Source organism: Chinchilla lanigera, unplaced genomic scaffold (genome assembly GCF_000276665.1).
Source record: "Chinchilla lanigera isolate Chin_1 unplaced genomic scaffold, ChiLan1.0 scaffold00132, whole genome shotgun sequence".
Classification (NCBI taxonomy): domain Eukaryota; kingdom Metazoa; phylum Chordata; class Mammalia; order Rodentia; family Chinchillidae; genus Chinchilla; species Chinchilla lanigera.
The window spans coordinates 79,276-107,226 of record NW_004955533.1 but is presented as its reverse complement, the minus strand read 5'-3'; the positions used below and the strand labels follow the sequence as shown (position 1 = coordinate 107,226).

The 27,951-nt window shown below is 53.5% G+C and overlaps 1 protein-coding gene across 4 annotated transcripts in view; it reads left to right on the top strand.

Annotated features, from left to right (window-relative positions):
- Nucleotides 1-27,951, top strand: part of Rasgrf1 (Ras protein-specific guanine nucleotide-releasing factor 1) — a 97,891-nt gene that overhangs the window by 60,400 nt on the left and 9,540 nt on the right. Inside the window, exons 12-24 of one of the 4 annotated variants that reach the window (XM_013507689.1) lie at nucleotides 788-846; nucleotides 1,857-1,939; nucleotides 7,375-7,623; nucleotides 8,493-8,863; nucleotides 9,787-9,912; nucleotides 11,040-11,387; nucleotides 11,889-11,995; nucleotides 12,300-12,412; nucleotides 13,701-13,761; nucleotides 16,678-16,781; nucleotides 17,628-17,712; nucleotides 20,871-21,068; nucleotides 24,189-24,268. In XM_013507689.1, the coding sequence (XP_013363143.1) occupies nucleotides 788-846; nucleotides 1,857-1,939; nucleotides 7,375-7,623; nucleotides 8,493-8,863; nucleotides 9,787-9,912; nucleotides 11,040-11,387; nucleotides 11,889-11,995; nucleotides 12,300-12,412; nucleotides 13,701-13,761; nucleotides 16,678-16,781; nucleotides 17,628-17,712; nucleotides 20,871-21,068; nucleotides 24,189-24,268 (1,984 nt within the window). Of the gene's footprint in view, nucleotides 1-709; nucleotides 847-1,856; nucleotides 1,940-7,374; nucleotides 7,624-8,492; nucleotides 8,864-9,786; nucleotides 9,913-11,039; nucleotides 11,388-11,888; nucleotides 11,996-12,299; nucleotides 12,413-13,700; nucleotides 13,762-16,677; nucleotides 16,782-17,627; nucleotides 17,713-20,870; nucleotides 21,069-24,188; nucleotides 24,269-27,951 lie in introns of all 4 variants that reach the window. The other 3 variants (XM_005410378.2, XM_013507688.1, XM_013507690.1) reach the window with 3 other exon arrangements.

Here is a 27,951-nt window from a genome sequence, read left to right as displayed (position 1 = left end):
AAGGTCAGGTAAAGATGGAGGCAAGAAGTTTCATTTCTCAGGGAAACATGGCTTGGTGGTCGCCCATGCTGGGAAGAGGACGTTGATCCTAGGTCACAGGCAGTGAGTGCAGAGCAGCCAGAGCTTCCGCAGTGTTCCACCCTAGCAAGTGAATGGGAATGTTTGGAAGAATCCTTAAACTATGAGCTAGTCTTTCCCATAAAAAGCTTTCAAGTGTTCAAGGGACTTTGTAGGTTAAGAGCAATTATGAAATACCTAGAATTTATTCTTACATAGGGGAGCTCTCACCTGGACTAAATGTCCAGCCAGGCATGACAGTTTCAGACTCAGAGCTCCTTGCTGCCCAGTACATTTGTGTAGTGGGACGCTGCAGCAGCAAGTCTGCAGCCAGCTCTGGCCTTAGTGGCCACCCTGCTGGGCTTGGTCCTCACTCACCAGGGAGAGCAGAGTGCGGATCTGAGGCTCTGTTTCTGAATCTGAGGTGGTCCCTGTGTTCTTAAAAGCTGCTCCTGCACCCCAGGTCTCCGTTGCCATGTTTGAAATAGGGATCCCCCACTTAGGAAAAAATACACTGAGGGAGCAGTTGCTGGTGGCCTAGTGCCCACTGACAAAGGTTCCTGCCATGGGTAGGACAGGAACCAGAAAAACATTTCCCAGCTTCAGAAGTGCCCACACTTACTCTGCCAACTTCATGTCTTGCAACCGGAAGCCAAAGGATCTGGTCAAGACATAGACCGCTTGGATTTTAAGATCGGGGTGGAGCCCAAGGATTCCCCACCCTTCACAGTCATTCTGGTGGCCTCATCCAGGCAGGAGAAGGCAGCATGGACCAGTGACATCAGCCAGGTGAGCAGTGTGCCATCGTGCCCCACCTGGGGGAGGGAGCTGGCAGAAGGGAGCAGCTGCACTGTTCTTCCAAAGACCAAAATGTCCCCAGGCCCACAGCCCCTGCCAGGATTGAGCTCTGCCAGCCCACCCTGCTGGTGCAATCCTTTGGGCCACTCTCCAGTGTGGTCCAGGAGCCCTTGCAAAGGTGATCCCTTTGCTTTGGCAGAACCCGTGCTAGAGGAGATCCCAGAGTGGCTGATGTAGAAGTCTCCCTCTGAGAGGCACCTCCTTGGGCCAGGGGCACCTAGCACCCACCATCCATGGTGCCAGCCTCTCACCTGCCACTTCCCAGTGACCCTGACCCCTGCCTGTCCCCGACATGCAGCTTCACAGCCAGAAGACTCTGACCATGAGCAGAAAGGAGACCTTCTCATGGCAGAACTGTGAAGTCCCTGGACAGGGGTATAGGAGGAAAAGCACAGCTTCCCCTGAAGCACTGCTTACTTGTTTGTTGGGGTGTGTGGGTGGGTGTTTTTTATTTAAAGCTGAATCTTGGTTGGAGCTTTTTCAGAACCTAACACGGGCAACCGGGAGCTACCTCACTATCTGCTCCCCTACCCCCCAGACACCACATATGGGCAGATTTTCAGTTGAAAACCAGCCTCAGAGCATTGGTACTGGTTGAGCAGAGGGCAAGGAGAACCACCCCAGGGCACTGCAGGGCTGGTCTTGTCCTCGCCAGATCTCAGGGTGGCCAGCAGAAGAACTGGTCTCAGGTGGGCCCTGTTTTGCACTCAGGAAAAGTTTTTCACCACAGATAAAGTGAGGCTCAGGGAACCTAGTGAGGCTCCCACAGATGTTCTGCTGGGCCTTAACCTCCCTCTGTGAACACCCTACCCTCCAGACAGTGCCCTCGAAGACAGAACCCTGTGTGGGGCTGGGTGTGTGAAACCTCCGTCATAGAGCTCCCAGGGGCCTGGATCCCGGGGTGGAGTCTAAGGCCCTCACACTGGCCCCTCTGTCTCCAGTGCGTGGACAACATCCGGTGCAACGGGCTCATGATGAATGCGTTTGAGGAAAACTCCAAAGTCACAGTGCCACAGATGATCAAGTAAGAGCCCTTCACCTAGCGCGGGGACCACGGCATTCCAGAGACCTTACCGCGTGATGGTCAGGCTTGGGGTGGGCCAGCCCTGGGGGCCGACGATGCTGGCCCCACATTTGGGATCTGAAGATGTTTACTTTCTTTCTGGGGCTTTACCGTCTGTGTGAATTAATGCTTTGGCTTAGTTTTTGTTGTGGTTTGCTTTGTATCTGGCAGTTATTTCTGTATTAGACTGTTTAAAACATAGTATTAGGAATTATACTTTGTGCATACTTTTTAAAATAACTATTTTTGTTCTCCTAATTACAAAATGAATACATAGAACATTTTGAAAACATTTAAAAGTCAAGTGAGGGACTCCAGGGCCACTGCGATTGAGCAGTTCCTGGGGACATGGAGGTGGTACCTGGTAGCCTGGGCTCTCCCAGCCCAGCCCAGAGCCTAGGTGATGCAGCTCCGCTCGCCTGCCCCAGGCACGGGGCTCTTCCCAATCACTCAATCCCTTCCCGACCCCGCCTTCAGCCCTCTGACCCTTCCCAGCTCTGAACTCTGCTACTCACCCTACACCCTGTGTGCACCCTGACACCAGCCCTCCACTCACACAGCACCACCTGATGCACCTCCCAGCACCCAGCACCTGTGTGCTCTCGCTTGTGAGTCCACTGTGTTGCACAAGCTGTTTGGTTTCATCTCCCCTTATGGTGACTTTTATCTTTTTTATAGCATAGTTGGGCTTTCTTCAGTAACACCGCGTTCCACAGTGCCTGGGGAAGGGTGGGGCTGGAGGGTGGCTGTGTGGCAGGTGGAGCTGGGGTTGGTTATTTACATATTCTCCTGATGACCCCCTACCAGAACACAAAAGATACAAAGCAGCTACTAGATGCAAATAAGAACAACTAGCTATGCTACAGCCAACAGTGAGCAGGGTATAGGGTAGGGGAAAAGGAATGGAAAGAAGACTCCTAGATCCCGCACGGCCAACGGGGGGCGTGCTTGAAGTACCAGCAAGAGGCCCTGGAATTGCAGGGCTCTGACACATGGAAGATCCGGCTGGAAGATGAGTCATGGAGACCAAACCAAACACCTGGGTCAGTGGAGAGGGGAAGCGGACAGCCAGGGTCTGCAGCCCCCCTCCCTGCCGCATCCTCTAGGGAGCACATTTTGACAGCCAGAGGGAAAGAGCCAGCACTGCAGGGCCAGAGGCCTGGGGCAGGCTGTTCGTATTCCAGCCCTTTCCCCGCCATCCTCCTAAACACCAGAGAGAGCTGCATCCCAGGACCATTCTCTTCACTGCTGATGGCCAGCCAGGACAGCCCACAAGCTCCAGGCAGAGAGACACCAAACCCTCAGCACGACAGGCAGCACTGAACTTGCCAGCAGGGACTCAAGGGTCACACCCTAAAAATAGGGGAGAGAGGGAGACTGAACAGCTGGTCCAGAGCACGCCCCTCCCTGTCATTTCCACCAAGACCAGAAAATCTGAGTTCACAGGAAATCGTAAACAGTGACCACCATCAAGCATGGGGGAAAAGGATCCATAAACCAAGCCCAGGGATTGCACCAGATTCTGCAGGCTGGAAAGTGGCACTTGTGACACAGGGATGGTACAGGGTCTGAGCACAAAGGAAAAGCAGGGACAGAAAATGGGTCTGTGGATCCACACTGGGAGGTTCCATTTTGGGGTAGGGAACTCTGGTGGGGTACTAGGTAGAAAATCGCTCAAGGGAGACAGCCATGGAATTTTCCCAGCAGCAAGGGGGACACTGGCAGAAGGTGAAAGAAAGCTCAGTATCAGGGAAGTTCCAAAACCAGTTGAGGTGGCCAGGCGTGGTGGTGCACACCTGTAATCCCAGTACTCAGGGTGCTGAGGCAGGAGAATTGCCATGAGTTCAAGGCCAGCATGAGCTACATACCAAGACACTGTCTCAAAACAAACAAACAAAAAAAATCACTTGAGGTGGTTGGATCATGGGACAGAGACAAAAGACTGCAGTTAACCATGTCCCAAGCAAAGCTTTCATCCAGGAGGCAGCTCAAAGAAACTGATCCCTTCCCCACTCCTGGGTAGGCTGCTGGAAAACTGGTGTGGCTGCCCACCAGCAGATGGTGACTGCAGTGCACACACTGGCTTTAGGGCACAGAGGCCACTTGGCCATTGCTGGTACTGTTTCTTGTTGGAGTGTAGTTCTGGTTCTCACTGGCTCTTTGTATTGCTTCTCTCTCACTCGCTCCCTCTCTCATTCTCTCTCTTGCTTTCTTGCCCTTGCTCTCTTCCTCATCTCTTCCCCATTCCTTTGTTTCATTTCCCATTTCTGTATCAATATTATTTTTCACTTTTTTTTATACTTTTTAATTTTTTATTTTCAAGTATTTTTTAAATATTCTACTCTGTCTTGGTCTTTCTTCTCTTTTCTCTTCTAAACCTTCTGTCCTCCCTATTCTTTTTTACCTCCCTATTCTGTTCTTCTCATTCTTCCTTATTTTACCTATTCCCCCTGTATTTCCTCACTTCTTCTTCACCTTCCATGTGACATATATATAGCAGGTACCTATATTTGTGAAAAAGAAAATAAGAGCAGACAGTGCTTCAGCTTGAATGGTACCATTCACAGTCATGTCGGTGTAACTCCTAACAGAATTATGCTCAGAGAATTAGCCACAGTATATCAACGGATTCCAACAATGTCACAGCTTTCTTCAGTCCCAGATTATATTCCCCTCTCCCTACATCCCACCCCAGCCCCTCACATGTTCCCTTAGAACCCTCAACACTAACCCTAACTCCAACTGTAAAAGACCTCCCTCAGAGTCTGACCCCATCTAATTTTTTTACCTATCATTATTTCTCCTATCTATCTCTCCCCCTACTGACTTACCCCTTTTTCCCTTTCTCCTCTTCCTTTTTCCTTCCATATTACAGCCTAACTGCTAATAACAAAATAGCATAGAGGGTAAAAGATACTGATGAAGGGTAACTGTATGAAAGCAAAGTTTACTACATATAATTGATGTAGGACTGGATCTGTTGGTGCTATTATTACCAGTAGAAAATCTCTCCTCAAAAAAAAAAAAAAAAACAGTAACAGGGTCCAACCTATTTGAGTAGTTTAAAGGTGAACAGTATTTCTGAACTAATAAGCCATGAACAGTCACTAAAAAAACAAAATCTAACTGAAGAATATTCATATGAACAAACTCACTTCACTCTATTTGACCTCAGCTCTCCACTAAGGTATGTAGATACATTGCCCCTAAGCACTCTCAACTCTCCCGAAGAAGCTCCAAGGGTCAATGATGTAGAAGAAAGCAAACACCAGATATAGATTTGTGTGGAATTATTGAAAAGCAACTAAAGGAACTAGGTGAGTTCAAAGATGGTGAAACTAACATACAAACTGACCAATGTGGACACTGGAGAAACAAATAGAAAATTGGAATTATCCAAAACAATTGAAAATATGAATGACAAATTTGCCAAAGATATAGACTCTGTGAAAAAATATCAAAAAGAAATCCCAGAGATAATACATATAATTTCTTCCATAAATTGCAGAAATGACCAATGACATGACATGGTTTCAAAAATCAAGAACGAAATGAAAAAAAAAATCAGAACAAATTACTCAGAAAAGCCTTAAAACCAACAGGTGAACAAGAAAAAATTATCTACCAGCTACTGGATGATGCTGAGAAGACAAATCTAATGCTAATTGTAGTTAGAGAGAAATTAGAAGACAACACACATGGAATAAGAAAAATTCATGAACAAAAATCATAATAGAAAACATTGTAAGTATGTGGAGAGATTTCAGCACACAGGTAAGCAAGGCTTACAAAACACTGATTAGTTATGATGAAAAAAAGAAGCTCCCCACTACATATCATGGTCAAAATCCCAGATGTCCAACAAAAAGAACCTTAAAAGCTGTCAGAGAAAAGCAAAAAATATGTATAAAGGTAAACTCATTAGAATTCCAGCAGACTTCTAAACACAAATGTTAAAGACCAGGAGATCTTGTAGTGAAATATTACAAGCCCTAAGAATAAACAACTTCCAACCCAAACTAACATATCCTGCAAAACTCTTTTAAAATTGATGGCAAAACAGGAACATTCCATGACAAAGAACACCTTAAGAGATATATGAACACCAAAACAGCACTCCAGAAAACATTCAAGATATCCTAAACAGACAACAAAGCCAACAAAACCAAAAGGTAAGATTGATTGCATACATCAAGCAAGGTGAGTAGCTGAACAGAAAAGGAAAAATGAAGGAGTCAACAACAGAAAAAAAATGCAGTGACAGCAATAAGTTAATATCTTTCAAGTATAACTATCAGTGCAATCAACTCAACTCCCAAATTAAAAGACACAGATTGACACACTGGATCAAAGAGCAGAATCTGTTTTGCATTCTGCTGCATTGAATAAACTCCTCCAGTTGAAAAAGAAAGTCAGGGGTTGGGGCTCAGCGGCAAAGGGCCTGCCTGGCAAGCGCAAGGTCGTGAGTTCGGTTCCCGGTACCGGAAAAAAACCAAAAAAAAAAAAAAAAAAGAAAAAGAAAGTCATAGACCAAAAGTCAAGGGATGAAAACCAATATTCCATGCAGCAAGACCGTGAAAGTAAGCAGAAGTAGCAATATTATTCTCAGACAAGGTAAACTTAAAGCTAAAACTGATCAAAAGCAGCAAAGATTGGCACTACATATTAGTTATGGAAACAATTAAACAAAAAGAGATAACAACTGTAAATATATAGGCACCAAATATTGGGACACCTAACTTTATAAAACAAATATTGCTGGACCTAAAAGATCAAATAAATACCAACACAATCAAAGTGGATGACCTCCATACCCCACTTTCACAAAAAGGTCAACTAAACAAAAAATCATCAAAGAAATATCATAGCTGAACCACATCTTCAAACAAATGGAGTTAATAGATATTTAGAGTGTTCTACCCTACTGCAACAAAATACACATTCTTCTCAGCAGCACACAAAAATTCTTCAAAATAGATCACACAGTGGTCCACAAAGTCTGCTTAAATAGATGCAAAAGACTCAAAATCACACCAAATATACTATCAAAACATTGCACAATGAAACTATAAATCAGCCACCCCCCAAAAAGGAAAAATTTGTGAACACCTGGCCACTAAATAACACTTACAGAAGAAAGCAAGGAAAAAATGAAACAATTCCTGGAATCAACTGACAACCCAAGTACAACATACCAGAACCTATGGGACACAAAGGTGTCCTAAGAGGGAAGTTTATTGTAATCAGTGTATACATTAGAAAAAGAGTGTCCTGTGCTGTGGGTTCCAACAGGGACAGAGACTCATTGCTGGGACCCTGGGAGCTCCCTGTGGAGCAGGAGAGACAGATGCTGAGTCCCAGCACCTCAGAGCCTTGCTCCTCTTTGTCCTCCTCAGGTCCGATGCCTCCTTGTACTGTGACGACGTTGACATCCGCTTCAGCAAGACCATGAACTCCTGCAAAGTGCTGCAGATCCGGTACGCCAGTGTTGAGCGGCTGCTGGAACGGCTCACCGACCTGCGCTTCCTGAGCATCGACTTCCTCAATACTTTCCTGCACTCTTACCGCGTCTTCACCTCAGCCATTGTGGTCCTGGACAAGCTCATCGCCATCTACAGACGGCCCATCAGCGCCATCCCTGCCAGGTGGGCACTCTGGGCCCCTGGCCTCTGGGCCGGAGAGACTGCCCGCAAGTGGGGGCAGCACCTGGCTGCAGAACACCAGCAAGGCATATTTGGGTTCAGAGCTTGTGAGGCCCAGGGGTTCAGCACTTCCCTCAGTCCCCTGCCCGGGGGGTCCTGGCACATTTTCCTCCTCCACTCAGCCCGTCTGGGACACCCAGGGCCCTATGCGGCTGGCAGAGGAAGGGAGGAAAGTTTGCTGTGCACTGCTCAGACCTGGCCCTGCTTTAGGAGAAAAGAGCAGCTCTTTTTGGCATAGCTGGGGTAGACCACGCAGTGGGCAGGCCACATAGCCTTGGCTTCAAGGCCGTCCTTCCTGTCTGACCACTGCCACTCAGCAATGCTACTACCCACAGGAGCCCTGAAAGACCAAGAGCCTCAACCCAGGCTCCTGAGGTCTTTGGCTGATTGGGGACTTGAACTCAGGGCCCTGGGCACAGCTTTCCACCCACCTGAACCCAGAGATACATGTGAGGCCCCTCAAGTGTTGTACGGATACTTGGCTCAGAGCCATCAGGTGAGTCCGTTCCTGTCCCTGAGCCTCAGCTTCCTCATGCTAAGGCCCCCTGGGAAGCCCTGGAAGGATAGGGACTGAGCGAGAGCACAGAGCAGCCTGGTATGAGATCAGAATACCAGGCCGGAGGGTTGCAGAGCGGGGAGCACAAAGAGTGACCCTAGCCTGGGCCCCCTCAAGCAGGACACTGCATCTGTGAGCATGTGCTGAGGCTCTTTGTCACAGGGTCCCTGCTCGGAGGACAAGCCCGACTTGGGGGTCCTCCAGTCACGACCCCCCAGCCCTCTGTCACTTACCTGTTTCACCTTGGCTCCCCTAGGTCCCTGGAGCTCCTGTTTGCTAGCGGCCAGAACAACAAGCTCCTGTATGGCGAACCCCCCAAGTCTCCGCGCGCCACTCGCAAGTTCTCCTCGCCTCCACCCCTGTCCATCAGCACGTCCTCACCTAGCCGGCGGCGGAAGTTGTCGCTGAACATCCCCATCATCACGGGAGGCAAGGCCCTGGACCTGGCCGCCCTCAGCTGCAGCTCCAATGGCTACACCAGCATGTACTCCGTCATGTCACCCTTCAGCAAGGCCACCCTGGACACCAGCAAGCTCTACGTGTCCAGCAGCTTCACCAGCAAGATCCCGGACGAGGGCGACACAACCCCAGAGAGACCTGAAGAGCTCTCAGCCCTCAACAAGCAGAGTGAGTGGTTGTGGGCACACAGGCACCCCCAAGCCAACAGGTGCCATGTCTCAGGCTCCCAGCAGGAGGAAAGGGCACATGGGTGCCGCAGGTCATATCAGTACTAGTGTGGGCGAGACAGGGAGAGCATCTGTGGGAGCTACGGTGGCCAGGGCGTGGCAGGCAGAAGTCCCTAGGGGTAGCCATGCATAGATAAGTGTCAGCACCCATCCTCAGCAGAGTGTCAGCATAGCATCCCAAGTCCCTGCATTCACTGCACCTGCAGCAAACCTGTCTCGAGCCAGACCCGTTCAGGACCCAGGAGGCAAAAGATTACCAGCCAGGTCCTGCCCTCCAGGATTCTCTATCCAGCTGAGGGACTAGATTGAATCTGGAGACTTGGGCACTTGATACACATCCTGTTCGAGAGATATCCACAGCTCAGAGCAGGTAGAATATTTGACCAAAAACTCGCTATGCTTTCAGGATGGGCCGTCTGTCTTCCCAGATGGTGCAGACCACAAGTCTCAGGATTAGGAAGACCATGATTTATCAGCACACCTGGGGGCAGAGCACAAGCACAAGGGGACTGTGTGCAAATGGTGGCTCCACAGTGCTACAGGACACGGGGCAACTCACAAGGTGTGGTGTCCCTGCAGCTCTCAGGTCCCAAGAGGGGCAAGGACCAAACCAGAATCTGCATTCAGCAAGATCGAAGCTGTGCCCGTGAAGGCTGGGCCCCCAGAGCAAAACCCACCTTGGAGACTCACAGTGCCCGTTGGGGTGTGTGAGAGTCCCAGAGCTCTGAGGCCAGTAGAGCTGTGAAGATTTTTCCATCCAGAATATCCTCCACTTGCTCTGTTTTGCCTCCATATTAGAGGTGTAAATTTTCAAATCAATAAGTAATTGAGAAAAGTAAAAGCATTTTTAAAATTTTCTCCTAGCCTCTGAAGTCTCCGTAAGAGAAGAGTTAGATATTGATCAAAACCAGAGTGATGAGGGCGATACTGAGACATCACCAACGAAATCCCCGACAACACCCAAGTCAGTCAAAAGCAAAAATTCTTCAGGTACAGCTCTCGTGTGGGACCGCGCAGGCTGAGGCCCGTGGGGAGGGGCGGTGGTCAGGCCACAGAAAGCACACGGCCTCAGCTCTGGCCCATGCAAGGCCAGTGGCCAGGACTACCCTGAAGCCTCCTAAACCCAGCACAGTGGGTGGTGTCACGAGCAGACCCCATCCTCACCTCAGCAGAGTCACTGAACTCAGGCAAGACTGCATCTACATAGCACTCAGGGCTCCCTTGCAGGGACCTCGAGTGAAATGACAGGGTCTGCAGGGGCTTTGGGCCCCCACGTGCATGGGGGCACCAAAATCCCAGGCTCCTCTAGAACAGCAGCAGTCACCTGGGTGAGTGAGACAGGGCCTGGCACACGGCCGTGTGACACACACACACACACACACACACACACACACACACCCTCCCAGGCTGGCAGCTTAGAAGAGAGCCTGTCGCTCTCACATCTGGGGCCAGCTGGCTGCTAGAGTCTGTGCAGAGATTTTTAGAATTAGTTTCTACTACTTGCTGCTGAAAAGTTATTAGCAGTGGTGTTCCAGGGTATTTACACTGCTTTTCCCCAATACAAAGTGCCTCTATCAGTGCTGTCTTCTAATCTTTACACTCATCTTCGGAAGTAGGTCCTATCCAAAGGTCACTGAGACACAGAGAGGCTGGGACACTTACACAAAGTCACATGGCTAGTGACGGGTGGAGGAGAATTTCAGACCCAGGAGTGGACTCCCAGTGCAGTGCTCTCTCCATCACACCGTGATGCAATGCAGATGTCAGACTCTAGACAGACCATGTCCACTCCCATGTGCTGTGCAGGCAAGAGAGCTCAGGTCTAAAGATGACAGGGCTGCACTCACACAAGGCCACGGGGAGAGAATTGGAGGCTTTCTGCTGAGCGGGGAGAGAGTTGGAGGCTTTCTGCTGAGCAGGAGCATGGCTGGACAGCCCCTCCTGGGCCAGCCCTGGGGGATGTGATGGGTGACCCTTCCCAGAGTCCCCCCTGTGCCCTGGCCACCTGGCCAGCCTGGTGCCTGGACCAGAGCTGGCCTCAGGCACCCGGGTCTCCACCTGCCCGTCTTTGGGGCTGGGACCAGGAGCAGCTGATGGTGGGTTCCTCCCATCTACAGAGTTTCCACTCTTCTCCTACAACAATGGAGTTGTGATGACCTCCTGTCGCGAACTGGACACTAACCGCAGTGCCCTGTCAGCCACCTCCGCCTTTGCCATAGCAACTGCGGGGGCCAACGAGGGCACCCCGAACAAAGAGAAGTACCGGAGGATGTCCCTGGCCAGCGCAGGTGTGCGGGCATCTCTGCTCCCTGGCCCTCCCGAGGTGGCCCCACGGTGGGCCTGTGGCGGGCGGGGACCTGCTAGGACCCCCGCGGAGCTCCCTGCTTCAGCTGATCACTGTTGTTCACGGGACACCGAACTTCCCACATCATTATTTGGACTTTTGCCCCCTTCAGCTCCTGGAGGTACTGACACGCAGCCACCATCTCTGCTCTTGCTGGGGCTCTGCCCACCCAGGCCTGGAGCCAGCCTGCCCTGTACCCTCCCAGCCCACTACCAGCAGGGTGGAACCCTAGCCCAGCCACCTGGCATGCTCAGGAGGGCACCCATCCCTAGCCACCCAGCATGCCGTCCCAGACTCTCAGCCCACAAGCCCTGTCAGGCTGACCCCTCTGCTTCCGGGACAGATTGTACACACTGCCTGTGAGGCCGCTGTCCCTGCCCTGCCCCCCAGCACTGTGGTCTCGGGAGGCCCTGTGGTCTTGTCACTGCCTGCATTGTTCTGCAGCCCCCGAATGACAGAGATTGAGGCTGGTGGGTGGCCTGTGTCCCCTGGGAGGCTGCAGCCTCTGTCTCATTGCTTCCTCTCCACCATGGCCTTCGCCTGCAGTATAAGGGGCAACCCATACCAGTGTGACCTGCACCTTGTCCTCATGTATCCTCTCTCCCTCTGTCCCCCACCCCAGGCTTCCCCCCTGACCAGAGGAATGGGGACAAAGAATTTGTGATCCGCAGAGCAGCCACCAACCGCGTGCTGAACGTGCTCCGCCACTGGGTCTCCAAGCACGCTCAGGTGGGTGGGAGTCCAGCCGCCCCAGTGTGCCCAGAAGCACCTCCTCAGCCCGAGGGGAGAGGCTCAGGGTCATTCAAGAAGACAGGGCTGGCACCTCCCTGGCCTGGGTGTCCTTGCCCTGCCAAACACCCTGTGCCCAAGAGTCTCACAGCCCCACTGTGCCCCAGGGCATCTGTGCCGGGTGACAAAAAAGGCAGCCTCCCATGGGCAGAGAGCACAGAGAGCCCCTCCTGAAGCCCGGCCTTGACCACTGCAGGCAGCTGACTGCCACAGCCAGGGTCACCCAGCCTTCTTTTTCCCACAGGACTTTGAGACCAACAGTGAGCTCAAGTGCAAGGTGATCAGCTTCCTGGAGGAAGTCATGCACGACCCCGAGCTCCTGACACAGGAACGGAAGGCCGCAGCCAACATCATCAGGTCAGGGCTGCGCAGGCCCAGCTGGCAACCCCTGCCTCCGCTGGGGCTGCCAGAGCCAGACAGGCAAGGAGGATCCATCCCAGACAGGACGTCCTGTCCCCTGGGGAAGCAGGCTGGGGCACAGGGAGCCCAGGCTGGTGTGGGTGCTCCCCACGTGCGCCCTCCCTCCCCTCCCCAGCAGCCTTGACTGAACCCAGGCTACTGATGCCTGGGTCCCAGAGTGCTAGGCACGAGATGTACACGGCTGGCTGTTTCAATCTTTGTTAATTAAAAGTGGATAAAACTAAAATTGAGGTCCTTGATCACACAAGCAGCATGTGGCTATGCCCCCACTGGACTGCAGGGAGTTCAGGGCGCAGAGCTGGCAAAGCTGTTTGCAGGGCTCGCGTTGGTTCAGTTACTGCATGTCCCAGGCCCGCCTGTTCCTACAGCCCCAGGTTGGGCCGCCTGGCCCATGCTCACTCTGTTTGCAGTGAGACCCGGAGCCTCCTTCCCTCTGTGCTGTGCGAGAGCCACAGGCTCCTAGGGCTGGGGAGGTGGGGCTGAGGTGGTGCCGTGTCTGCCAGCTGCCCCGCCTGCCCACTGCCCTGACCACAGTGACCAACGCCACCCTGGGCTGGAAGCTCGTCCTACTGCACCACTCAGGAGGCAATGGGTGCAACCCCTCTCAGCGTCTGTCCTGGGCTGCACCCTGCGGTGCCAGGGCAGCTGGCCCACCTGAAGCCCAGGCCGACTCGCCCTCCACAGCCCAGCCTGGCTCCTGGCCATTGCCAGCACTCACAGGCAGGAGTCTGAGCGTGTCACTGTGTGAGGTACCAATCTCACTTCCCACCACTGCTCAGCACCCACCTGCTTGCCCGGCCGCCTTGCTCCGCCCTTTCCCCTCAGCTCAGCTACTTCTAGGCCCAGCCACCTGCTGTGCCTCCCCCTCTGCCCCCTGTGGTCAATGCCATGCCTGAGGGCATCCTCCAGGCCTGAGCTCCCAGCCCTCTTGGGCATCCTCTTCTCTACCAAGCCTGCAGTCGTGCCTGCTGTGTGCCAGCCACAGCCACAGGCCTGCCTGGGTCTCTCGGGACCAGACACGGTGCAGCAGCGTGCAGGAAGCCAGGGCTAGGGAAGCCTACAGGGAGCCCACCTGACAGAGAACAGGGGCATCAGGAAACAGTGGGTGAGGGGTGAAGGTGTGGCGGAGGGCAGAGGCCTAGGGAGACAGCAGGCATCCACCTGGCTGAGCTGGGACGCGCCACCCTCGAGGGGACCTGGGGACTCACCTGCCTTCTGCCCCCAGGACTCTGACCCAGGAGGACCCGGGCGACAACCAGATAGCACTGGAGGAGATCACACAGATGGTGAGCAGGGCTGTCCTCCCCACCGTGCGCCCTGACTGAGTACGGCGACTTCCTGCACCCATTTCCTGTGGCTGCTGTGACACAGGGCCACAGGCTGGATGGCTTAAGTGACAGAAATGTGTCCTGTCCTGGGGGTCAGAAGTCTGAAATCAAGGTATGGGCAGGGCCTGCATTAACCCTAGCCCTCTGGAGGCTCCGGGAGGACCCCTGCCTTGTGAGCCCTGCTGGCCCTGCATACCAGGCTCATGCCATATCATCCAGTCTGTTTCCATGGGCAGGTGGCCGTCTTCTCCCTGGGTCTTGCTTCTGTGCAGGTTTCTGTGTGTATCCCTCCCCCTTTTCTGCAGTGCTGGGGACTGAACCTAGGACCTTCACACTGAGGTACATGCCCAGCGAATCTCCTGCCTCAGCCTCCAGGAATGTTGGAGTTCAGGCGTGTACTGCCCTGCTCAGCAGCATCTCCTCTCCTTCTAAAGATGCCAGCCATGTTGGGTTAGGGCCACCTTCACATCAGTAAAGACTATGCAAATAAGGTCACCTTGTAGGCACTGGGGTTGGGATTTCTGCATGCCTTTACCAGGGGACAAAACAGCTCACACATGCACCCTTTTCTTCATCCAGGGTCCTTGTTCCCCTCACCCCTCAGCTCTTCCTGTCATTCTATTTGGGAGGAGGGCAGGGACTTGACGGTCGTCCTTGTGTGCTGGTGCCTCACTGGATTCCTAAAGACCCCAAATAGTCTTGTCAAATGTCCTGCAAAAACACACCAGTGTCCCCACTGTACAAGCGAGGCCACCGAGGCATGGGGCACTTCTGTGACCCACTTGAGGTAGCTCATGGAATGCAGCAGGGGCTGTCTGTTCACACTCAGGCCTGGTTTGCTCCCTACCCCACACTCCCTTGAGCCATGGAGTTGAGGTGCAGCTCCCTGCTGGTGGGGATGGACTCTAGAGCTCCAGTGGTGCAGACAGTGAAAGAATTTACCAAGAGTAGAAAAGGACAGCAGAGTTTTCAATTGGAACCAGACATGGTGGCAGTGCACACAGCTGTAATCCCAGCACTTGGGAGGCTGAGGTAGGAGGATTGCTGTGAGTTTGAGGCCAGCTTGGGCTACCAAGTGAAACTCTTATCTCCAAAAATTAAAAAAGAATTTCAGGTTGGGGTACATAGTCAGAGGGCAGCAGGCAAGTTTCTAAGGAAGAACTCACACTGCCAGGATGGAAGGCTAGTGTGGGGATGGTGAGGGGTGGTTACTGTAAGAGTTTGGAAGGTTTCCTTAGTTCAGCTTGAACCCTGACTGCCTCACAAGAATGCCTGTGTGTGGGGACCAGGTGGCACAGTGCACTGGGTGAGCTCACAGCAGCGTGTAGGGCTCAAGATCCGCAGGCTCGGTGTCACAGCAGGTTTGCTGTTTAAAGTGTGTGTCCTGCGTCCTGCTAATAGGCCGCATGGCTGCTGAGGGGCAAAAGGCTGGGTGCACTGTAGCTGTAGAAGAGCCCGCTTTCTGCCTGCTCACCACCTGCCCAGAAAGGACAGGCTCGGCTGCTGGCTGGGCCCAGGGGGGCCGTGCTCCTCACAGCCGGTGGGTGCACCGCAGAGTGCTGTCACGGGCCATCCTGAGCTCCTCCCATTGCATCATGGGAGCCAGGAATGCTCTTGACAGACGCACTGGGACCTCCCCAGAGGAGGAGATGGTGCCCTCCAACCTTGGGGCAGGGTGGTGAGCACAGAAAGCAGAAGTCCTGAGTGGGGAGCGGCCCTCTTCCGAATGGCTGTCAGCCCTGCAGATGTGTCGAGCCCTGTTCCTGGCCCATCCCTCAGTGAATGCAGCTCAGTTGTTCCTTTCCTTCCTCGAGCCCTGTATTGGTTATTTTTTTCTCTCGTTGCTGAGACAAAATACCAATGCCCAAAATTAAGGAAGGAAAGGTTTATTTAGCTCACCGTTTGTGGAGGTTTCAGTCCATACTCAGCTGGCTCCAAAGCAGGGTGGCACATGGCACAGGGGCAACTGTTCAAGGTGGCAGAAGACAGCAAAAGCAGCAAGAGCAAAAAGGGGAGGGAAGCAGGCCTCTTTTCCCTCCTTATATTGCATATCGCTACCCGCCTTCACCCACACCGTCTCTGTGCCCTCCTCTTGCACAGGCTCAGGATGAATATAAAGTGAGAACCCTGGCCCCCTACTGAGTCACATAGTTAACCTTCTAAACTTCTTAAGTTGACACAATGAACAACATGTCTTTTTCACCCCAGGATACAGAACTGCTGAGTTATTTAGTTAAGCTTCTAGACTCTTCAAGTTGACACAATGTATCAACCATAACAAGCCCCACCATCCCTCCCCAAGTCCTTCACAGGAGGCCATTGTCCTCCTCCCAGGCCCTGCCATGGGCACCACTGTCCCCAGCTAATGGATCCTCAGACTTCCTAGCCAAGGGGCCCCAGTCTGTGGGCACCCTTAAAGATGGGTCTGCAGGGACTTCCCCAGGCCAGTAGCTGCAGAACATAGTGTCTGTGGACTCAGGCCAGGGGCTGTCCTCTGGGCAGGCAAGAGCCCTGTCCCAGGAGCTTGTCGCACCTCGGAGCCTACACCTACTCATCAGTTTCAGGAGGAAACTGCTGAGCTGGTTTTGGGTGCAGACAGAGCCTGAAGCAGCCTGTCACAGCTGAGTCAACCTTGAGCTCCAGGCTCGGTCAGCCTTCTGGGCTGAGCACCTGCACCAGCCCCTGGCCTCTGCAGCCTCAGCATCTTGTCTGAATGCAAGGTGGCAGTAGCTCCTGGGTGGGGTGAGTGTGGACCAGTGTGGTCCTGCATCGTGTCCCCTACCTCCATCCGCCTCAGCACACTAGCTTCCAAGGGCCCCCCAGCCATGATCCAAGCCAAGTGCTCGGAGCCCTAACTCGAGAACTTGCCCCTAGGCAGAAGGCGTGAGGCCCGAGCCCTTTGAGAACCACTCAGCCCTGGAGATCGCAGAGCAGCTGACCCTGCTGGACCACCTGGTCTTCAAGAAGATTCCTTACGAGTAAGTGGGTGCAGGCACGGGCCCCGCTCCTCAGCATGTCTGCAGCCCATCCCCAAGACGGGTGCACTGCAGAGCTGTGGGACTCAGCCCTCCCCAGCTCTCTCCTATCAGTGAGCTGCATGCACGTGAGCACACAAACTCACACACATGCCCCCACACACACTCTGTCTTCCAGAAGTGCCTCTAACTCAGAGCTCCTGCTCTGAAGGTCTAGAGAGTCTGTGTCCACACATGTGCACATAGGTGCGTGTGTACAGAATTGGAATAGCAAGGGGCAGTTTTGGGAAACTTGCCATGTGCCTTCCCAAGCTCACTCGCTGGAGGGGGAGGAGCAGGAGACTATGTTCCCACCCCACTTCACCTCTGGGTGCCTCTTGTCCATGGGGAGCACCCAAGTGCCTCTCCTGATCACCTGTCACATGGGGCCTGGTGGTCTATGGCTTTCCATGAGGTCACCAGCACAGGGGCATCCTGGTAGTCTTCTGGGGGTCCTTTATCCTTCCATCTTCCCATCTGAACGGTCTCCCAGTTCCCTAGTCTACTCAGCCACTGCAAGGTGACTGACACGGAGCTTTCCCCACCACAAAGAGGGCCCCCTCTTTGAACCCACAGCCAGCTCTGGGCCCCTCCATATGTCCTACCAGCTTTGCGCTGACCCTTGAGGAAGCGTGCAGACAGGAACCCAAGACCCTGGGCACTGCAGGCCTGAGACCTCACAGCCTGTACAAGGCAGAGACCAGCATTAGCCCAGGCCTGCCAGAAGAGCATGCCCCAGAAATGACACCCTCAGAAGGCAAAGAAACAGGGGTGCCATGAAGTGGGCAGCAGCCCTGCTCCTTCCTGCAGGGAGTTCTTCGGACAGGGTTGGATGAAGCTGGAGAAGAACGAGAGGACCCCCTACATCATGAAGACCACCAAGCACTTTAACGATGTGAGTGTGGGCGGCCCACCTCCCTTTTCCTGTCTCCTTGCCTTTCCTGGGCAGGGCCTGTGTGGGCAGAGGATGGTGGGAGCCAGGCTGCCCGGCCCCTCGGGCACCCACATGGCCTCACCTCAGTCTGTCAAATGGGGACGCTGAGGAGCTACACGGAGGTGAACTGGGACAGTCACACACAGGCCCCAGACATGCTGGCTCCAGCCCCCAGGGCGAGCAGGGTGAATCCTCAGAGCAGACACCATGTGGGGCTGGGCAGAGAGATAGGAAGGGTGAGCGGAGCACAGCAGCATCTTGGTATTTGAAACGTGCACAGTTGGGCTGGCAAAGGCAGGTGGTATCCCTCTCATGTGCGCCATGCCCAAGACCTCTGAACCTCCCGTGTACCAGCCAGGAACATCTACTGCCCTGGAGGGGTTGAGGTGTATTCTGCCCACCCCGGGCCTTCCATGGTGAGTAAGATGGTGCCACAGGATAGCCCCAAAAACACAGGGGGCCCCAGAGCTGCTGAGAGCAAGGCTGGGCTTGTGCTGATGGCTCCTGAGTATTCCTGGGCAGTCTCAGCACTCCCAAGGACCCTGATCCACAGCCTCCTCCTTTCGGACCCCAGCCCAGCCATCCTGAGGGAGAAAAGCAGGTACGGTGGCCCGTATGTGTGGCAGAAGGGTCCTTGGCTGACGCTGAGACACGTGCACACACACACTCCCAGAGTAGGGAAACGGAAGCACCAAGGAGCAGTGCCCAGACAGGTCCCAGCGCCTTGGGCGGCAAGACCCACACCTGCAGGGGTCGTTTCTCAGGGTCTTCAGTGGAGGCAGTGGCTGCCTTGGCTGAGCTCTGCCTTGTGCCCAGCACTGAGCTTCCTCTGCACAGCCATCACCCCAACCCAGAGCTGGGCTGACCTCACACTTGAGGCCCCAGAGGGTCTCCAAGACCATGTGGCAGCACAGGGGAGGTGGCTGTGTGAGGAAAGATCTCTCACAACAGCGTCCCCAGATTTCCTCAAGTGCCAGCCCGTTTCCACAGTAGCCTTGTGGCAGCCCTTCGCTTCCGCCACTTTAAGCACCAGCGCCGAGAGCCTTGGATGGTTGGGAGAGGGAGCACATGGTTCCACTTGGCCCAGCCCCCTGATAGGGCCACCTGTCACCCAGCAAGGGACGGCTTGCAACACACCCCGTCCTGAAGGGACCCTGGGAGTTGGGAAAGCCGGGGACCATGATACCAGCTCCCAGCTGGGCACCTGGTGGTTCTGTAGTAGGCACACTAGTGAAACGAGGCCCCACAGGTCCCCCAGGAGACAAGGAGATAGAAGGGCCTCAGGAGAGGGGCATTACCAGGCAGCTGCATTCAGCCCACTCTCTGCCCCGCCCCTTGTACTCAGCCGAGTACAGGACGCCTGCAGAGTGAGCGCTGGCTGTACCGCACGGCGGGCATACATCATGGACTTACCCATTGTACCTGTGTGTGGAGGAAGTCCTCAAATGCTAAGAGCTCTTACCACAAATAAATACTGACTTTTACGGTATTCCTCCTTCAACCTTTTCACATGGTAAATGACAATTGCACGTTTTCTCATATTCAGGAGCCTTGTATCCCAGAGCCAATCCACTGAGACATGTTAAACAGGCAGGTGTGTGTTTTTTCCCCCTCTTGTCTTGTCCAGCTCTGGTGTTGAACAAGATAATGCTGGCTTCTTAGATTAAAGTGGCAGGCATTTTTTGTCTCTTTTCTGAAAGATTTGACTAACCCATTTCTTAAAAAAAATAGTCTAACTTGGGGCTGGGGATATCACTTAGGGGCAGCAGTGTGTTTGTGTGCGCAGGCTCATTGCTCTGCTTTACAGCACCAAGAAGGAAACAGTTAGTGTAACATTTTTACCCCTGGGAGCTTGGTTTGTCTGTTTATGGGCACTTGGAGTGGACCCAGGGCTACATACATGCTATACACACACTGCACCACCAAGCTACACCTCAGCCAAGTTCAGTGTTTTCATGATAAAGATATTTTAACTGCTGCCTGTTTACTTAAGAGATACAATATGTGTGCTGTTCTGTGTTCCATCTTGATTCTCCTAAGTTGTTTTCATGCTTGTATAGTTCTTTAATCCCTTCTTCTTCATGTGCACCCTTTAGATGTTGTTTTTAAGAGGGTTTCTTTCTTTCTTTTTTAATAACAAGCAATCTTTTTTTTTTTCTAAATGGAGGATTGAACCCAGGGCCTTGTATACTAGCCAAGTGTTGTACCACTAGGCTTACACCCAACCTCTTTTGTATTTTATATAAGGGAAGGTCTTAGTAAATTGCCCAGAGTGAGCTTCAAACTTGGGATTTTTCTGCTTCGGCCTCCAAGGCATCGGGACTTAGAGACCTGTGCCACTGTGCCCTGCTAACCAGTAGTCTTTTTTTTTCTTTATAATAACTACAAACTTTTAGGAAGTTGTAAGGAAATGTGCAGGGAGGTCAGTACTTCCTGCTGTACCACTTCCTGGCAATTCTAGGTCCCTGTGCCCCAGCTTCTCCCCACACCCTTCCCTCCCGTCCTCCAGGTCCATCTGACTTGGTGTGTGTGTGTGTGTGTGTGTGTGTGTGTGTGTGTGTGTGTGTACAGGCCAGGTGCAGGAGTCCTTGGGGATCTCCCCTGCTGTGTGTGTCCTGCTCACTCAAATCATGTGGCAGAGGACTCCCAGAGCCTGCTGGGTAACTTCTTTCTCCCATGAACTCAGAACCCCCAAGTCAGGGTCTAGAGGGGACTCCCAGAGGGGTTCAGCTAGGTTACAATAAATTCCTATATTTGTTATGAGAAAAATGACACATGTACAGTCCCTTTTGGAAATTTCATGTCTTTGTCCACTATTCAAGCCTTTTGTACTTTTGGTAACTTTTTTTCCATGTAACATCCTCCATGTTTCTCAAATCACCACTGTTATTTTGGAAGTGATCCCTTTTTCATTATATTTTCTAACTGGTTATTGCTAATGTATAGGAAAACTTTTTATTTTCATAGGTTAAGTCTTTACCCAGCTACCTTATTTGTTCTCCAGTGCATTCTTTTGGAAGTTTCAATCAGGCAGTCGTGTCTGCAAAGAATGATGATTTATTATGTCAGCAAGACTTATTCCTCTTACTTTTTTCCTATTTTATTGCATTGGCGTAAAGATCAGCAACTTGATTGCTTCCGAAATCATCCGTAATGAGGACATTGGTGCCCGGGCGAGTGCCATCGAGAAGTGGGTGGCCGTGGCCGATATCTGCCGCTGTCTACACAACTACAATGCCGTGCTGGAGATCACCTCCTCCATGAACCGAAGCGCCATCTTCCGGCTCAAAAAGACATGGCTCAAAGTCTCTAAGCAGGTGTGGGCAGAGTCTGGCACCCCTGTGGCTTGGCGCTGGGCTGAGTTAGGCAGGGAGACCCCAGAGGGGCCACTGGGCGCCTGCAGGCAAGCAGAGGCCTGGGTGAGGGCTCACACTCCCCAGTTTGACAGATGTGTCCCATCTGTCAGCAGAACCAAGTATCAGGCCCACAGATGTGGCTTTGGAGCCTGTGGGACTTTAACGCCCACTGAGTGGTTCACACCCCAGTGTAGAAAGTGTGAGGCAGTGATTGTTGGTGCCAACACTCTGCCTTTTGGTTGGGATAAGCGTGGGGGCATCATAGAGTCCCTTCCAGATCCATGGGGTGGCTAAGAGGACTGTCACATGATCCCTTCCTGAGACACTAATTCCACCAGCCCTCTGGCCACTAGAGTTAGGTGGCCTTTACTCATCAGATAATTGGTCATCTTAGGTGTGAGCTTAATCCTTGTTCATTCACAATATGATTCTGAAACTCTGCAGAGCCCTGAGAACCTCCACATCATCCGGGCTGGTTTGGCCAGTGGAGGTTCGGGCAGCGATGTCTGCAAGGCTTAGGCTAGTCCAGCTCAGCACCTTTGCTCCCACCCTGCTGGGTCAGGACGAGGTCATCCTTTCCAGAGTGCTTCCAGCCAGGTTCCTCTTGCTCTTCCCTGGGGGCCTGCTGGAACCCACATTCTGCACTTCTTGGCCACATTCTCCAGCCTCACCCTATTCTGGAGTTGGCCTTTCTGAAATCTTCCATTCTCTTCTGAGATTATGCACAGAGGGCAGTCAGTAGGCTGCGTGCGCTGTTCAGGACCTGGAGCCATATGCCTGGTCCAAAACGTGGTGCCTCTGGCCTCCACCCTCTCTGGTAGGCTGGACCCCGCTGTCTTCCCCAGCCCTTCCACTCAGGGGATGGTGGTGCCTGCAGAGTCGTTCTCTCTCTACAGCGTCCCTGGACATTTGCAACCAGCTGGGTGGCCACATTCTGGAGAGTGCCAGAAATCCGGCCTCAGCACCTTGTTCTCATCACTCCTTAAATGTGCTGCCTCAACACAAAAAGGCAGCATGTCCAGTCCAGCCCAGCCCTGACAAGAGTCAAGCAGTCAAGTGCAGTTCATGACTTTTTGTTCCTCCTTTCTTCTTTCATCCCTCTCCCCGTCCTCTGCAAACTGTTTCTCTGCCTCTGGAGAGGCTCTGAGGCTTTCTCACAGCATGGCATTGATGAACGACAGGGTTTGGCGTGCTTGCTCTCCCCGCTTACTGGGGATGGTCTTGTTTTAGGGACAAAAGCTTCTCTTTGGCGAATAATTCATTTTGGCCTCTTGGGGAGGAAACATTCTTGGTCTCCATTCAGCGAACAGCAGAGGGTATCGTAACATGGACTTCCTGTCCCCAGAACAGGCTCTTTGCTTGGTCCCAGTTTCAGTGACTATCAAGCCCTGCCCCCTTCTCCCCACTAGTGCTCCACTCCAGCAGAGATGCTTGAGGCCTGGCTCCAGGGAGCACGGCAGGGTGGAGGCTGCTGGCTCAGCCAGAGACTGAGAGCTTCAAGGTGGAGCACACTTGTGAGAACACCTGGGAGAACTCCATTTAACTCCTTCCTGACAGTGCAATGGCCCAAGGAGAAGCAGGAGGCACAGCGAGCTCAGAGATGTGGAAGGATCAAAATGTGCTCAGTCAGGGACTGCTGGTCCCTTTCCTGATGTGCACAGGCCAGCGACACATCAGAGTGGTTTTGCTTGCTCTCCTTTTCTCAGAGCCAGGGAACTCTTCACTCAGAGCTGTAAGGACCTCCTGCCCATCCTGGGTCTCTCCTAGTCTATACTGTCTGAACCAGTTCCACCCCTAGGGAACCCCTGGACTGCCCTCCACTTCTCAGGGTGGCATACCGGGGCCTCTGCGTGGAGCAGAGTGGCGATTTGCCCGTGGACATCATAAGGGGGCTGATAGAGCCTGCAGAACAGTCTCAGAAGCCTCCTCTGTGTGTGGGTGGGCAAGAGCCAGGAGGGCTGCTGTGGCTGACACTTCTCCTAGGCATTGGCTGTGGAGCCACATGGCTGCTTGCCCTCCATTCCCCCTCAAAGGGCACACACTGATCCCTTGTTCCAGCAGCATGGAGACTTCAGTTGTCATTTTCTGTGGGTAGAGTTCTCTGACCCAAAGATTGAGCACTTTTTTGTTGTTTTTGGTTTTGGTTTTTTTGCTTTTTATTTATTTTGAGATAGGGTCATGCTAAATCACTTAGTTGACCATACTAGGCTCAAACTTGCATTTCTCCTGCCTCAGCTTCCCAGAGCACTAGGATTATAAGAGGTGCGTCCATGCCTCGTCTCAACTGAGTACCTCTTGGCCCCTGGGGCCATGCCTCCTCCAGGTGATTAGCACTTCTGGTCATGTGGCACACAGCCATCTTGAGCACAGTTTCTCAGCCACAGTCTGGATTTTGAGAACCAGCTCTGGAAATGAAGCACTGATGCATCTCACCTTTTATAAAGAGGGCACTAAGGACCCCAGAGGTCAAGGGATTTTCCTAGACTTCCTTGGGAGAGGAGCTCGAAGCCAAGCCGAGGCAACACACTCTGTGGATCACCCCTGACCCCTTCCGCCAGTCTCCAGCCTCAGGGAGCCTGAACCAGCCTGTGCGGGCTTAGCACTGGGCAAACTCTTACCGTGAGGGTTCCTCTCTACCAGGCCTTTTCTCCTCACGACCAGTCCATCGTCTCTTCTCTTGGCTCTTTAACTTAGGTGATGCTGCTGGCACCCTGAAGTGAAGGTGTGCGGAGATGGGCACACTGTCTGGGTGTAGCTCAAGAGAAGACCCCAGTCATAGTCTGGGTGCAGGCCCCTTGGGGTCACTCACCAGGGCCTTCTGCTGCACAGCCCTCCCTGTGTCCCACTGCATTCCCAAGGCTGTGCATGCTCAGACCCCATACCAGCCTCTGTGTTATGAGTGATGAGCAAAGGGCAGACAGGAAATGAGGACCCAGGCCGAGGACTCCTGAGGAGGCGGGGGGTGACACTGGCAGACAGAGGAGGCCCAGATACAAGGCAAATATGGCAGCATGCTGGAGTAGGGCCAGGGCCATGGGCCTCGACACATGCCGTGTGCCAAATGCTTCTAATTCCTTCTAGACAAAGGCCTTGATTGATAAGCTCCAAAAGCTTGTGTCATCAGAGGGCAGATTTAAGAATCTCAGAGAAGCTCTGAAAAAGTAAGTTATGTGTCATTTCATCACTGTTATGTTTAAAATTATAGACCTGCTTTGCAGAGGCCTGGCCAAGCCACATGGCCCCAGGCAGGATGTCTGTCTGTCTGCCTTCCTGTCCCACCTACCCCGAGACCTCTAGAGTTCATGGCCCCTGCACTGGATCAGCTTTCCCCACCATCTCTGGGGCTGGTGGCACTTCCTGGGAGCAGCACAGGAGTCCTCCTGGTCACAGCAGCTGTGGCTTTCAAATGTACTTTTTTGTATTTTAATAATTCTGAGTCAGATTATGTCTTCCACTCAGTGGATTTACTTAAGGTGGTTGTGTTTCCTTTTTCACTTGAGATTTAGTCGTCAAAATCAGAGAGCATATTAGAGACAGTACCATCTTGGAATCAAAGAAAGGTAATTTTAGAGTGAATCGGGCCTTACAGTTTGCAAGAGCTTCCCTGATCATTGCATACGTGGCCCATCGACACAGCCTGTAAGGCAGTCTCTCAGCCAGAGTGCTCTGGACACGGGCCAGGATGGTGCTTTGTTGTGGAGGCTGCCTTGTACACAGTAGGTCCCTAGCAGTATCACTGGCATCTGCCCACAGATGCTGGTGGCACCTCCAGTACACCCAAAAACATCCCCAGACAGCCAGCACTGGCCACCAAAGCTGAGGAGCAAGTGGCTATGCCAAGCACACATGGCCTCAGCACCACAGCCTGAAGTGTGCCTAGGCCAGCTGCAAGGCCAGTGCGGCTAGGTTGGCAGGGGGCTGGGGCCTGTCCAGGAAGCAGCAGCTTGGCCGCTCTGCACTCTCTGTGGCCTTGCGCCCTTGCGAACTGTGTGCTTGGCCGTTACCAACCCTGCCAGCACCTCCTCCAGCTCCTTTTGATGACCCTTGTGGCGCCCCTTTTTCTTCTTGCTTGAGTAACCACCTACCTTAGGGAGACCCTGGGAGCCCCCAAGGGTGCCTGGTCCCATGGAATCCTCTTCCTCCCTGAGGTGCCCACTGGGGTCACTGTGTCACTGCCCTGGTACCTGAGCACCGGATAAACAAAGCCTCTGGCCCTAAACAGCAGCTTGGACACCCTCCATAGCCCAGTCCACCAGCCCACTGCCTCCTCAGGTCCTCCTGCCGATCTCAGCCACCCTTCCCAGCTCTGTGTACCATTGCCTTGGCCGTCTGCACTTTGTCCTCAGATGGATGTTGCCGCGTCTGTGCTGTCCAGCCTCCTCTCCTCTGCCAGGGCCCCCTCCTACATTCTCCAACTTGTCCATCTGGCCCCAGTGCGGCCCCATCTCCCTCCTCACATACTCCCTCTCCATACAGCCCCACTGCCCTCTGCACTGCCTCGGTGGCCCCTTCTGAGTCCCTCCTGGCTGTCTTCTCTCGGGTTCTTGGGGGCTGTCTGAGTGCTTCCCCGGCACTCTGCTACTAGCAGCATGGGGCAGAGGTGGCCTTCGCCAGGCCTGGGAGTTAAGACCTTCGTACCAGACAGGCCGGCTTTGTAGATGAGGAGGGCCAGCCAGAGACTCTGAGGTTTTCATGTGCAGCAAGGTCACAGGAGCCCTGGGGATCTGTGTCACCAGGCAGGGACAGTGCAGGAGAGAGGTAGTGGTCTGCAGGTGCTGCAGGTAACCTCCTCAGACAAAGATCCCACATTGGCCTCACTGCAGGGCTTGCAACCCCATTCATATTTCCTGGGAATCATTTTCAGCCAGTGACTAAAACATGCAGCCTCCTACAAGCAGCTGTAGCAGAATGGCTTGCTGCCTTTACCGGCTAAGTTCCCCTCAAATGCCACCACATTCCAGCCACACTCCCAAACATACTTGGCCCACCCACACTCTTGGCCGTGGTCACCCCTTCAGTCCCCCCGCCCCCAGAACCCAAAAGTGACCCTGTCTCCCCTTCTCAGCCCCGCCCACCACCCGCTCACCGACCAGAGCCTTCCCACAGCCCCATGCACAAAAATTCAAACAAGCACTAAGCTGGGCAGCTCTTCTAGGCCCCGCTCCTTTTGCCTGCCCTGGCTAAGCCCAGCCCAGTACACTGGCATAGCTGCACCTTTTGTCTTGATTCAAGGGGGAAATCCATGGTTCAGAGGAACTGGGAGCAGTCACTGTCTTAGGCTGTTCCCCTGAATTAAGGGGCTCTCTCTGGAGGAGCCTGACAGCAGCCGCCTGCTGTGCCACCCCGGCACTGGAGAATAGGGTAGAGACACGAGGCTGCAGCTGCCGTCCAGAGTTCCAGCTCCCAGAGGCCAAGTGCCTGCTTCTGCCCACGACATGAAAGACCAGCTGGTGTCTCAGTGGCAATAAGTGAAGGAGCCCTCTTCCCCTGTGATGACTTTCTGTCCTCCCAGCACCCAACCATCCACTCCACATGCCAGAGCCTTGGTCCGAGGGCCAGGCCTTAGGCCACACAGCCCAGTCCTTCACGACTGCACCTCACGGGAGGGCAGGAGCTTTGCCACCATCCAAGGGCTGTTTGGATGACATGAGGCTGGGAGTGAGGCTGGCTCCCACCCGGGTGAGGCCATGGCACCCACAGGGAAGGAGCCCAAGCACTGCGTGCCCCTCTCATTCCGGTGCTCAGCGGTGCTGTGGCCACAGGCGGGCATCTGTGGGGGCCCTGGGTTGTCCTCAGTGCCCACCAGCTCTGGGCATGTATGAGCAGAGAAGCACTGCTGACCAGAGTTCTGCAGCACCCTCCTAGGCCCTCAGCCAGGTCTTAGGTAGGACAGAGTTTGATAGGCAGCTGCTGGCATCACCTGCGAGTACCTGGACTGCATATCATCCACATTCCTGCAGCTGGACTGTGGAGTCCCCTCAGTGTCAGGGAAACCTGCCCTGGCCATCCCTTTGGGCTGGGCCATCAGAGACCCAGCAAGGGTTAAGGTCTCTCTGAATCTTCATCACCAGCCTCCCCAGGGTTACCTGGCTTCCCTCCAGTGTGGAGGGGGGTGGATGGGAACAGGCCAGGGGTGTGGGTGAAGGGGGACAGGTGAGGGGAGCAGGTCAAGGGGGATGGGTAAGAGGGAACAGTGAGAGGGACGGGTAAGGGAGAATGGGTGAGAGAAAAGGTGGGGGTGGATGAGGAAGAGGAAGGTGAGGGGGATGGGGTGCGTAAAGATGGGGAACGGTGAGGGGACATGGGTGGGTGGGACAAGTGAGGACAGGTGAGGGAGGCAGCGATGGGGAAGCAGGTGTGTGGGAGAGGAATGGAGTGGGGATAGGTGAAGGGGGATGGGTAAGGGGAGACAAGAGGGGGCACAGGTGGCAGAACCGGCAAGCCAGAGTTCACCCACAGAACCTACCCATCAACAGACCACCACAGCCTTCAACCCCCAGCCACTGTTGAGATCTTTGGTTTATTTCTTTGTCAGGGCCATGAGCCTGGGCCTCAGACTCCAGTCTAATAGAAGGAGATGAAAGATGGCATGATAACAGCTGTCTGTGAGAAGAGCAGAGAGGCCCAGGCATCCCTTCCATCCCTGGGCGAGACTGACCCCCTCTAGGGACAGAGCTAGGCTCTCTTGTATGCCAGACAAGTGCTGTAGGTCTGGGCTGCATCACCACCCTGAGCCTTACATCTGTTCCATCCCAAACCACAGCTGCTTGTATTCATAGATGTACAATATACCTGTGGGCTGGGCAGGTACAGCTCAGGAGTAGACATTTGCTTAGCACGCAGG